Source organism: Pogonomyrmex barbatus, unplaced genomic scaffold (assembly GCF_055798465.1).
Source record: "Pogonomyrmex barbatus isolate J1 unplaced genomic scaffold, ASM5579846v1 scaffold7, whole genome shotgun sequence".
Taxonomy (NCBI): Eukaryota; Metazoa; Arthropoda; class Insecta; order Hymenoptera; family Formicidae; genus Pogonomyrmex; species Pogonomyrmex barbatus.
In genome coordinates, this window is record NW_028297171.1 from 10,287,794 (window position 1) to 10,301,611 (window position 13,818).

Consider the following 13,818-nt stretch of genomic DNA (forward strand, 5'->3'; position numbering starts at 1 on the left):
TCGATTGAACAAATATTTTTTTTGTTATTTTAGTTAATATTATAAGCGATTTTTCAAATCATCCGTTTTATCATATCGATTATTCTGACGCGAAACGGATGCGTTCCTTCACCTTCACCTTCCATATTCGCGAGAAGAAAACTTCATTTACGATAGAGGGATCGAAGTGGCACTCGATATAAAAAAAGAAAGAATGAACGTTCGACAATCTGAGAGAGTCGCTCAAGGGTAGATCGGGCTTATCGCGCTTATGTGCCATAAACGTTCTCTTAGCTTCACATCTACGGGGAACACCTCGTATGTACACCCACGAATAAATTCTCGACGCGCAATATCGCGTTCCGTTTCACTTCCGCGCGTCTCAAGTTATGGTTCAGATAAAACCCGAGGGCGAAAAGAGATTTCTTGGAGAGGAACAAATCAGCACCACGATCTTAAAGATTTCACCAAAAGTGGAGGCAAAACTGAGGCATCAAATTTATACATTTATATATATATATATATGTGTATCTATGTAATCGTTCCGTAAAGATACGTAAAGATACGTAAATATATATGATACAGTTTGCGGAATAAAATTGAAATTGGACGAAGATTTGAGGCTGATGGGCTGCCTATGGTTAATCATGTCGGTCTATCAATTGCACTCCTGTATGCGTATGCGTGCATGTATAATACGCGTACGCGTGTATGTACATACCGTGAAACGGATGCCCCTACGTGCCACGCGCGTGTACACACATTGCAACGTGATCCCCTCGTGCGCCGCTGCTTGGCGGTACTCTCGAAACAAAGGGGCCGAGGGGATCCTGGAGGAGGTTGCAGCGGGAGTGTACGAGCTCGTACAAAATATAACTACGAGTTTATGCGTGCGAGCGATTGCGAGAAGACGCAAACTGCGGCTACGAACATTATTTATCGCTATTTTTAAACAACGTATTCTCAGATATCAAACGGGACGTTTTGAATTGTTATAACAATTTCAGAGTTGTCTTGAAATAAGTTAACCACATTATTTTTGAAGTATATTTCCTTCTAAAAATGTCCGAATATTCTGCTATAATTTTTATGGTGGTTAGATACTATATAAATTGTAAAATCATCGCATCGAAGCGAGATAATTTTTGAAATTGTGTTCATAATTGTTAAAATCAGTGAGCAATTTTCAAACAATTTTCAATTATATTGATGATAAACCTGAAATGAAGGGAAACTTATTTCAGTTGTCTCTTTTACATTCCCACGTAGACCGATATTATCTTATCTTTGGCGGAAGGAACAACAATGAGAAAATAACAAAGATATGCGTGAGCGCTCAACGTTAGTGACAGTGAAGCAAGTGAATAAATGCAGTTAAGTTACAGTCGTCGATCGTCCTTTTGTGAAAAATTTTCTAAATGTGAGAATATCGCTTTCGTATTTCTCAGGAAGATCAAAATTTATCAATTTGAAGTCTTGAACGTCGCAAAAAGTCCTTCGATGGTAAGATATTTTTTTTAATTTCAGTTCTTCGTGAGAATTCTTTACAGAGAAAGTATTATCAATTAATACTTTCATAAAGAATTCTCTTTAGAAATACAATAATTTGATAATCAAAATTTTTTTAAAAAAAGTTTTTTGTAAATAAATCTTTTTATTATTTCTATTTCTATTATTTTTTTTCATAAAGAACACAGATCATTCCGTTGACTAGAATCTTCTCGCAACAAGTTTCTTTGCAGAATTGTTTTTAATTCAAATCTTCTTGATGAAGATTGTAATCATCTTGATTATCATAGTTAAAGCATATTCGTCTCAAATTCTACTTCGGAAATTTGCAATGTACGCCTGTCACTAATATCGCGACGGATCGATCGATCGTCTTATGCAATGAATCACTCTTGTGACAGGCGAGCGAATGCCTAGTCACGTTTTAACTCCCCTATACCGTCCGTCTCTTTTACTCCTTTGTGTATTGGATAAAAAAAAGGAATCGAATTTATTACGACACCCCGTGACTGGCGGTTTCGATAGGACCGCTTCGAACACAGATTCGATCTTTACTCGCTGACGAGAATCAAACGGATATCTTTGTTTAATGCTGAGTGACATTCTAACTTTATTTCAAAACGTGAAATTTCACTAAATCTTTATTTAATTGTAATCATATATAGAAATTATTATAAAATTCTTTAGTAAGTTTTTAATATATGTTTTTAATTAGTAATTTACAAATTTTGTAAAAATACATATTTTTCTAAATAATATGTATCTACTGCAACATTTAAATCAATTCAATTTTTATCACGAGTTAATAATAATAATAATAATAATAGTCTAAAGTTAAATAAAAATATATTAAGCTTTATTTCTAGTATACATGATGGATTGAGGGATGATTTTTATTATTAAACAATTAAGATTATCGCAATGATTAATAAATTAATATGAAATATGATAGATATTACACATTACATTAAATGCGATAAAAGATCGTACTGGTCATCACAAGATTTCTGCATTGCCGAGCACTTCCATCCATCTTGTGTCAACCACATTTGTGTCACGCATGCAGGGACAATTGAGACAGTTGACGAATTAGGCATTTGTAACTACTGCAAATCACTGTCGAGTAGGTCAACGAAGAAAACCGACTGCGTTTGTTAAACCAACGTGTATAATCTTGAAATGACGAATCATTAAAGACTCGAAGAATAATTCATTCTCGTTTTTTAAATTTCTAAATGTAATATTTATTGGGAAATGTTTATCTAGGACATAAATAAAAGCAAATTTGAAATTTTATATTTAATTGTAATTAAAATAATTCAAGAATTAATTTCAATCTTGATTACGATGATTTTTAATATTACGAAACCATCATTTTATTATCACTAAGATTTCGTTTTAAAATTGATTTTCGAAATTTCTCGAGGTTAATTTATTTAGGTAAATACAAAATCGGTAATCTTTGTAAGACCCATTGTATTATAGTCTCTCTAATTAATCATGAGTATTTACGTTTCGAGATATCGTCGTTTGTTGCTCGAGCTATAAGTTGCGTGCCGATGCGGATTATTTGGCAGAAACAACGTCTACGATTACTCGGGAAGAGCGAATCGGGTGGTAGTACGAGGTAACGGATTAATCTTCTCGCTCTCAGTAAACACGGACGGTTTATTTTGTCTACGGTGCGCTGCACCGGTGCATTGCACCATTCGTACGCATATGCAACGAACGAGCTGCTGCAACAACTGCACAACTGTGCACACTTAATGATGCGGCCAATTATTATCGTCTCATTGAGAGTCACCCAACAATAATGTGTACTTGTGACGATAAAAAAAAAAATTAATTGTAATTTTTCATTCTTTGATAATAAACTCACACTTCTCTATTCTTTGATATTAAACTCAAGATTAGAAGGATTGTTGGACAGAATGAAAATACACAAATTATTTTCCAGTCGAATATAGTCAAATTTTACTATCGTTATTATGGAATTATCCGTGAAAATATTATCCACGTAAATGCTCACAATTATCGCGATACAACATTTATATTAAAACTCTGTTATTTAGAAAATTAAGATTATGTTAAATATTTAGTTATTGTTAAAAATGTTTTCAGTAAAACACGCGTTTCATATCACGTATAAAATTATTATTACCTTATAATAAATATATGATCACTTACAGAGTTTTGTTTAATATTAATATTTCAGTGTTAATAATTCTCTACATTTCTCAGGAGGCGTGAAACATGGAAACGGCGGCGTAGGCAGCGCGAGTAGCTCTAGAAGCACCAGTCCGAGTCAGCAGCAATCATCTCAAGGTGTTCTTTCGTTCATTCCGCAACCTAGAAGTCAAAATACAAATCGACAACCCACCGCTACTACACCGAGGTAAGATTAACATTGAAAAAAATAGATATTCTTATTTTGCAATTATAGAATTATTAATGATCATTAAATTATTATTTAGAACTAATTGTCAAAGAATGAAAATTAATCTAGTAGAATTAAAATGTTGATCTTTTAAATTAAAAATGCATTTTTATTATATTACAGTTGTGTATTATGTATTGCAGATATATGATTTTTAATATTATTATTTCATATATTTAATACGTTTTAATCAGAAAAATATATTTGTGATTAGTATTAAAATTTTTAAGAAACTTAAAATTTTTTAGATATTTTTTTACCGTTCTTAATTTAAATCTTTGTAATTAATTTTCAGCCCTCGAGCATCCACAGTGGGTCGGCCCAATGGAGGTTTAAGGTCTCAACAACAAGCCTTACCATATTCTGGAAACATTGTTCCAGCACCTCAATCAAACAAAAATTCGGTATTGGACAAGTTCAAACTTTTCAATAATAAAGATAAAAATCAGGAACGTGGGAAGGCTTCGTCGGGAGTCTCAAAACGTACTTCCAGTTCTTCTGGATTTTCTTCAGCACGATCTGAACATTCAGACAGTTCCACTTCTTTGTGCGATCAGAGCAAGACTCAAGTTCAAGAATCGCCAAAGAGCCGTGCATTGAAATCGAAACTACAATCGGCTAAACCAGCAAAACAAGCCAGTCCAAAGGCAGGCAGGAAGGAGCAGAGCAAGACTCAAAGTAAAATTGCGCGTACAAATAAGGGTCTGCCGAGCTCCTCGGAAAAACTGACCGTGCCCTATAATCCAGTTGTGGAACAAGATGTCAAAATTGTTGGAAAAGCTATTGGCACCAAGTTACCGAATGACAGGAAAACACCTACTCTTCAGGAACTGGTAAAACAACCAACAGTACAACAACCTCCAAAACCGAACCCTTCCGCTCTAACATCATCCAGACAGATCAACCTTCAAGATACTAAAAACGTGAATCTAAGGAACGAGTTTCCAACAACGAAACTTTCGCCCAGACCTAAGATGGAGCTTCCAGGCAAGATAGCGGATCCAAAAATTTATCTGCAAAATGCAAAGCCGCTCCCAAATGGTTTAAACAAGGACTTTATGATGCAAAAAACCATTTTGGCAAACACCAATGGTATTATCAAGCCGTCCGACGCAGAAGAGACACTCGTTCGCGAAAACGATACTTTCAATCGCACTCTAAGCATGAATCAGGCCAATCTCTCAGATGGCAAAGATCTTACGGCAAAGCAGAAGGAATCAGAAGTTTTATTAGAAGTTAATCATGAACAGCAATCGGACATCGAAAGCTTTGATTCACCATCAAAGACACGAATATCAAGTCAAGAGAAGGTTATTTGTGAGGAAGAAATAGAATCTGTTGACGTCTCGAATGAAAAACAGAATTCTGAAACCAATCGCACAGATTCAGTAATCGATGAAAAGCCAGCTAATGCTGAAGATGGATTAACAAGTATGCCCGCACAAACTAATTTGAACTTTGGTTCTAATAAACCGCTCGCGGGATCGAACAGTCCTCTTCATGGTTCAAATCCAGCCGGGCTTAGTCCGGGTTCCAGCATTCCAAAACCTACCGCTCTTGTAAAAGGTACGTCAAAACCATCAAAAGAAAACAGCACAGCTAGCGGTGTGCCTACACCAACGAAACCGAAAAGTGGCGATATTCTTCATCGTAAACTCGACCCTAACACGGTTGCGATGGTATCGCCAATGCCGAGCATCTCGGATCTCATGTCTGAAAGTTCTCACAGTAACTCTAACAGCACCGGACAAAGTAACTCAAGCGACAGTAGCGTAATTTATAGACCGAGCAGCGAGAGCGGCAGCGAAATTAAGACAATCCCTAATCGGAAGATTGATACTACGTTTGAGCAAATGGAAAAGGTTAGTGTTTTGGAATTTTTCTTGGTTGCTATTGGATGAAATCGAGAAAAAAAAATTATATCTTTGCAGGTATTACAATTCAAATAAGATAATAAATTAAAAATTATTCAAGTTCTTTTGACTAAACGTCGTCCGTTTTTATTTTTTTACGAAGGTGCTGTCGGAAAGCTCAACATGCGGTAGTGCTCTGGCAGACGATGAGGCCGAGATGACTGTGAAACCCATGCAGCCCCTTCTGCGCGGTTACACGCCTGGAGCCCGAGGCTTGCAGACCCTGCCGAGTCGCACCACAGGCCGACAATACACTGTTCTGCATTCGTCGTCGCATCATCATGTCGGTGGTCATCATGACTATGCCGATGTGGATGTTGCTTCCGGTTATCTGAGCGACGGCGAGGTATTGCGTGGAGGCGGTATGAGCGTTGGCAGCAGAACTCTTTCGGATCTGTGTGATGGATACATGTCCGAGGGCGGCGCATCGCTATATGCTCGCAGGATCAATCCTTCCTACGGTCATGAACATGACAGGTAAACTCCTTTAATTCTTCTTAATTTTTTAAGATACAATGAATGCCTTGAGATCACTAGTTAATTAAAATTCTATTTTTAATAAATTCTTTTATAAATATAAGTATAATATTTTATATATATATATATATATATATATATATATAATAATGTTATGTTTCATATAATGTAACGCATTGAAAGTAACTTATTATATCTTTACCAATGTCAGATAAACTTGTTATTGCGATCTTAAAAGATGGATAACAAATCAAATCGTGAAAAGAGTATCCGGAATATCGAGATTGAACTTTGCGTATCGTATGATTCGCGACACGCGCGTCGCGAAAGTTTTACTGGATTACCGGATAGATCATTTTTTATCGAATGAAATATGGATGAGGAAGGTGCGAACGTTCGCTCGCGCAAGAGAGCGACGATAAATTAACGCCGCATGGGCGACGCCAAGCGCGCGCCGAGTATTGATCAAGAAAGCTTCTCGCGAGCTTTTCGGTGAAAAGCTCGTCACCCTCGCGGAGTCTTACATTTCCCTGTCTTTAATACGCTATGTTATTCTTCGCTGCAAAAAATTGCTCAAGTAAATAAAAAGCATTTGCGGTTATTTCACATCATATGTAATCAAACAGAATATTTTTTCAATTTAATTAAAAAGATTTAATATTAAAAGTTAGAAAAAAATGACTTTTGAAAGGCTTTTGAATTTATCTAAATTAATTCTCTCTCACTTATAATTCTCAAATGATAAAGATCAGCTTCCTGTTTTCCGGCTGCATTTAGCATAGAGGCACTTTCTATTTTAGACAACGTTTAAACGTTGTCCAAGACACAAAGTGGATTCGCGTCGTGACTTGTTCATTACGCTTCGCCACGCCCGTACCGCTCTCTCCGTGTTTGCAACGAAATATCCACCGACCGAGAGAGAGAGAGCTTTATTATTAGCGAAGCTCTAGCCTGAGTATATTCAAATTAAGATTTCAAGTTGCTACAGCCGAATCCATTAGAGAAACACGAGAACGAAGCGTAGGTGGAATGCACTTTCCTCATGTCGATCACATACATGTACTTTTAATCTTTTACGCCATTCGAACTTGTTGCCTGTTACTTATTATGTCATTAACGACCACATGGTGACTAACATTCCGATCAAATCCAGTCTATATCCAAGCTTTATGTCACCATCAAATTTCGTACTTTTTTTCTCGCACTTTTTTCAAAGAATATAATTTTTTGAAAGTAGCTATTCTTTGAATCATCAATCTTCAAAATTCACCTCTTCACTTCTTCAAAATTTATGATTTGATGATGAAAGTTCTCACTTTTGGCGACTTGTTCGCGCTATCCACATACATCAAGAGAATGAGTCACGAGTTGACACGACTGCCATGCGGTCTAACTATGGCCTCTAATTAGGCAAAATTCACGAGGTTAATTTCAGAGGCGCTTCCAATTACTCAGCGTGTCATGGACCGCTTTAACCGTGATCAAATTAAAGCACGGTTAGTCGCTCGATTATTTCATGCTGATTTTCTCAAACATTCGCAGCCTCATCGATGAAGTTAAAAATTGTGTATGAAGCAGAAAAATTATGAAATCTAATATTAATACGGGTGGTTGTCAATGATAAAAAGAAATAGCGAAAAATGCAAAGAAATGTATATCAAAAAATAAATTTTCAAAAAATTTAAATATTTTTTTATAAGATGCCTTTAAAAAGCTAAATATTTTCTTCTCGTTACGTGTTGAAGTAGTTGTAAAAAAATAAATGGTTGTTATTTTAATTTACAACAAATCTTATCAAAATCTTATCAAAATAGAAAGAATACTTGCGTGCTTTCTTATTAGAAATGCTTGACTCTTTTTTCAGTATTTAAGAAAGAGCTTCAGGTGGTGCCACATGCTATACAAGATATTGTTTGTCATAATGCGCTCTAGAAATGCGCCTGAGGCTATGCAGACCCCTTCGCCTAACTCGCTTCGACATAATCGAGGCCGCGCATATCATCCGCTTGAAACCCGACGCGCTTTTCGGAAATTCAATATACTCTGCCGAGATCCTCCCACAACCCTCATTGCTATCGCCGAGGAAAATCCTATAGAACCTGCAACAAAGACGTCCGCATATTCCGACGATTACCGCACGGTGAATATCGTATCTTACGAAAGCTTTCTTCCTTTACCATTGAGAAAGCTCGTCTAAATATATTTAAAGATAAACACATCGAATATAGCTATATTATTCAGATAATAGTTTGAAAGGGAATAATATTTTTTGTGAATCAAAATCATTTGTAATAAATCATACGGGGTGTGTATGGGTGTGGATGTGTGTGTGTGTGTGTGTGTGTGTGTGTGTGTGTGTGTGTGTGTGTGTGTGTGTGTGTGTGTGTGTGTGTGTGTGTGTGTGTGTGTAATGTGTCACAATCGAATTCAAAAGTAATGATGATTTCTGTTAAATCTATTGATGTAAAAATTATTTATTAATATTTATTTCTGGCTATTTTATATAATAACAAGAATTATCTTTTTATAATATTCTTTTATCGTTATGTATAATGTAAATAATCATGAATCTTCAATAATTTTGTCGACATCAATTTCTTTTATTTATTTTATTCCTTTTTTTTCTTTTTTTATTATTTTGAAATACAACGATATGTTACACATTCGTTCTGATGTCACAGTCACCCATTGGTCTCACTTTCGGTTATATCTTTTAGAGCGAAAACATACGCTCCCATTTAGCGGACGATATAATTCTCGTAGAATGGGTGAAGCCAAGCGGGGAACGCGACTGCGTTATGTGTGGTGTATGCAAAAAGATAAGCGCCTTTGTCCGTCCTGACAGCAGCCTCTCGGCATTGTCCTGCGACTCCTTTCCGCGCCGTAGAAGCCTCGCCGTAGATCGCGACGTGACGCGTGCCTTTCCCTCGCCCCTCGTACACCTCATTCTGATGATGAGATGACTCTGTGCATCACTCTGGCATATCTCATTGCACGAGTGATGCACGGCACGTGCTTCGGAACGGCACATTTGTAGGAAGTACGAGTTTAAACAATAAGATTGTATAAAATACTTTCCTAAATTTTAATATTTCTGCACAAAAGAAATTAATTTGCTTTTTACTTTATATATAATTTAACGATACGAAATCTATATTATAATAAAATATTTCCTATAAAGTTCGCGATATAATTAATATTTGTAAATTATTAATCTGAAATTAAAATTTAAAAATTTGTTGATGGATATTTTATAATTCTAATAATATAATGAAACATATATTAAAACATTTAATTTTTCTCAACAGGTATATATATTTAACACGTTCTTTATTCTTTAGTTTTTTTTTTTTTTGTAATTAAATGATTTTTAATATCTGATTTAACATATTTTATATATTTTATATTTATTTTCTTTCTTTTCTGTTTAAAATAAATTTTTGCATTTTTAAACGTATCAAATTAAGTATTCAAGTATCTGTCATCATTAGCATGTGCAAATGATCATAGACTTAGAGTATGTAAATATATATATATCTCTCTTTTATATGTATTGTCTGTAGAATTGAATAATTATTGGAAATTAGAAATTTGACGTAATATAATATGAATCGAATACTAATCAATATCGGTTTTACATTTTCTATACTATATAAACTTTGTTTAACTTCATTATACTACTTAGTACCATTAATTTTATTTTAATAATATATATGTATTTCATGTTTCAAATGATGATTCAAATGATCTTATTAAAATTATGTCTCAATTAAGATATTTTTTTATATAATTAGTTGCAGTATTACTAACCTTTAACCTTTATACCGGAAATATATCTAATCGCAATCTTATTACTTTGAAAGATCATGGAAGACTGATAATGTACGTCATTAATTGAACTTATAAATATATACTAGTTCATAAATAATTTTAAAGTCGTACATGATAGATGTTTTACCAATCCGTAAGTGCGATTAGGTGTCAATACATAATTAAATAAATTATCATACAATTTATCTATTTTAGACGACTTTTCCGATCAAATATTCAAATAGTAAAAGGAATCAGCATATCGTATTTTACATTTAAAAAATTTTTTATTTTTTCACGATTTAGTCGCCGTATATGATTTAGGCAATCCATTTATAAAATAGATATATGAAAAAAACAAACGTTTATTAATTTTTTATTGTTATATAAAAATTCCTGTGTATACATACAATTAATAGGGACTCCTTGCTCTCGTACACAAAACGCAAGATCTATTCATCGAGACGAACGGTATTTATTCACAACGTCGTGACGCTTGCGTGGACGCCGTGACGTCACGACGATCGATCCGGCGTCACCGCGCGGTGGCGCGATCTGTAGCGACATTGGTGCGTTATTTCCAGGGCGGTTCGAGGGGTTGTCTCGCGGCGGGGTTGCTTACCCAACGACGGAGACAAGAGAGTACGTGCCGAACCGCCGAGGGTGGGGAGTGTCGTCCTCGTCAACGTTGTCAAAGATACTGGCAAAGTTTCTTTCGTACCGATGATAATTTTTGTTCCGGCTTTATTCGCGGTAAAGCCATCGTTCGAGGTAATTTCATTCGGTTTCCTCGATGTGACAGTGTTCTAAGTAGCGAGGGTGGAAGACCCGGAAGAGTATTCGGAATTCACTGGAAGAAACGCGGCGGCTCAAGCTGAACGGTAATTTCACGTTCCTGTTTGTCCAGATCTTTCTGCTGACTAGTTGAAAGATGTTAGCTGAATATGGGGATGAATGTGGGATGTAGAGGATGAAGAATCTGAAAGAGCAAAAGGAAAAATCCTTCCAAGGAAGGAATGCGATCTCGACACATTACTTAAATGACACAAATATATCAATCGCGTTTTCTCAATCGATTTCTTAGCATTTATTTACGGCGAGAAAGAAACCCTAAATTTAATCAAAGTGATCAATTGAGATCTAGTAAAAATATTAAAACTACTTTTTATATTTCTTCTTAGTATAGTAATTTTTACATCTTGTTTATAAGATAAGAAAAACTGCATAACTTTTGACACTTTAATTAAGAGATCTTGACTTTTTGAAAAGTAGGAGTAATTTGGCATTTATTATTTCGTGTTTATCATCTCTCAATTTTTTATAATAGTAATTTAACAAATTTCATGCTCTGGTATAACACCATTATCCAAATTAATTAAAAAAAATTATTTTAACCAATTTCACTTTTGTGTGTTTAGTTGCTTTCTGGAAGATTAATCATCGAAACGCAGCAAACTTGCAATAAGAAATTGTGTGAACTTCTCAAGACATCTTCTTTATCTTTTTCTTTTCGTTCTTTTTTACACTGAGTTTTGTCATAGTAGAAGGCAAACTCTTCTAAAAGTAGACATAAGAACCTAATGAAATTCGTTTACGTCGCTATGCCAAGAATTCGTATTTTGCCAGAAAAACAGATTTTTTTTAAATTTATTAAAAATATAAAATTTGATTTGTTAAAAATTAATGTGCTAATTTAATAAAATCTTGACTTGAAAAAATTATTTCGCTTCTTTGTTAATTTACAATTTACTTTCGCTTTCTTCCTGACAAATTAAATTAAACTGAAGTACAATACTATAATTATATATTAGACTTCTAAGAAAATTAGAACTTTGTTTCTCGCATTCGTAGACGACATTTCTTTTTCTCGAATTTATCCTGTTACTGGCAACTTTTTAATTATTGATGTTAACTGTTCTTGTAATCAAGAAGTTTGCGAGTAACGAGTTCAAGAAATGACATCCGAAGTTTTCATTCACAAGTTTCCTGTGAGAAGAAATCCAAAGTTATCGCGCGCATAACTCGAAAGTTGCCGCTTCAATTCCGCCTCCGGTTAGAGCTTTCCGCAAATATTTAATCTGTACAAAGTGATCAGCAAGCTCGTTGATCATGAAAGTAAAAAACAATCCAACAGGATGTTAACAAAGCGGAAGAAAAATATCCGTCCAATTGCTTTCAGAGAGTCCTTTACAATTTATTATCGATTTAGTGTACTAAAATTGAAAAATAAATATTCTCAAGGAAAAGAGGTATTTTCACATTAAAATAATTTATTTAAAATAAGAACAAAAATTATTTAAATTGGTTAAGAATTTTACGTGGGATATAATGATAGCTTAATAAGATTTATATCAGGAATACAACAATTGTCTTAAAAAGATATCTAGAATTATTGGAATTTACATATTTTGAATTTTATTTGATTAATTATGAATAATAAATAGAAGCGCCAAGAATAAAAAAATGAAAAAAAAAACAAGAATGTCTTTTTTTAATAATCATGAATTAAACGAATTTCAATAATTATTGAAATGATAATTTCAATAATTATTGACATTGATGTTGTTGATAGTTTCAGTTTCTGCGTATTCGAAATTCATTTAACTCTTTTTTCCTCAAAAAATCGAGCTCATGAATCAGTTTGGCTCCTAACTTGGTACTAAGGTTAAGCACATTTTTTACGAGGCGCATTAACCCCCCCGACTGGTTGTTATAAAGGCAGTTAAAATAATGAGCTCAACCTAAAAAGGCACGTGCAAGATAAATTTATAGAGTTTGCTATAAAATTCCATACCAAAGTTTCGTCGTAAACCTGTTTATTATTTCTTTCTTTTCAATGCGTTTTTACATCAACACTTTAATATTTTCTTTAGAAACATGATCTTGTTTCGATTTTCCTTAAATTTCGTCATTGTTTAAATCCATTCTTCATACTACAGATTTATGAATTATTTAATTTAAAATTAAATCATCTTTTTTTATATTCTGCAGTCTTCATAACGTGCGAATACTATTGACTTATTTGTTTCATACATATGCGTGCGTGTATAAAGTATAGGTGACATTTTTCACGCTAAAACATGGCATCTCTACGAGAAAGCTCAATATAAACAAATGCGCGAAAAATATCCATAGGCAATTTTCGCCTGTCGCACAAAAGCAATGGAATCCCTCTCTCGGGTATAGGATTAATAATTATTATTGTCGTGAATCACGGGCGAAGGACACGTATCACGCCTGTGCCAATATGCGGACAATATTCAAAAAAAAATATTTACACGTCTCCTGCACTATAAATCCGAATGCTATAAATAAAACCATCATACTCCCTCACGTCATCGTCGCATGCTTTTTTATCGAACCAACAGAAGTTGCCTCGACCGTGTCGTTTGTTTTATGATTTTTGTAAAAAAAAATCAATCTTTTCTAGTATAAATTAAGCATTTTATAATTATATGAGATACTAATAATACGGAAAAAAAAATATTTAAAATTTAAACAGTAAAACTGTAGAATGCGATATTATAAATGAAATATGCAAATATATTTACATGTTGTGCAATAATCATTGTTATTCTGCAACTCGGGGAAAATAACGTCGACGAGTAATAGAAAAAGTCAGAGCAGAAAATAGTATAATGAGAGATTCACACTGCAACAGAAAAAGACTAGACAGAAAAAGACTAAAACAAT

The 13,818-nt window shown here is 34.2% G+C and overlaps 1 protein-coding gene and 1 long non-coding RNA gene across 2 annotated transcripts in view; both read left to right on the forward strand.

The window, feature by feature from the left end:
* Positions 1-13,818, forward strand: part of sick (sickie) — a 112,651-nt gene that overhangs the window by 57,845 nt on the left and 40,988 nt on the right. The window contains exons 6-8 of the mRNA XM_089083311.1: positions 3,730-3,883; positions 4,221-5,787; positions 5,942-6,315. Coding sequence (XP_088939437.1) covers positions 3,730-3,883; positions 4,221-5,787; positions 5,942-6,315 — 2,095 coding nt within the window. The remainder of the gene's footprint in view (positions 1-3,729; positions 3,884-4,220; positions 5,788-5,941; positions 6,316-13,818) is intronic.
* Positions 9,745-11,846, forward strand: LOC148934992 (uncharacterized). Its single transcript, XR_016140792.1, has 2 exons — positions 9,745-11,006; positions 11,544-11,846. It is a non-coding gene; the product is annotated as an uncharacterized LOC148934992 (long non-coding RNA).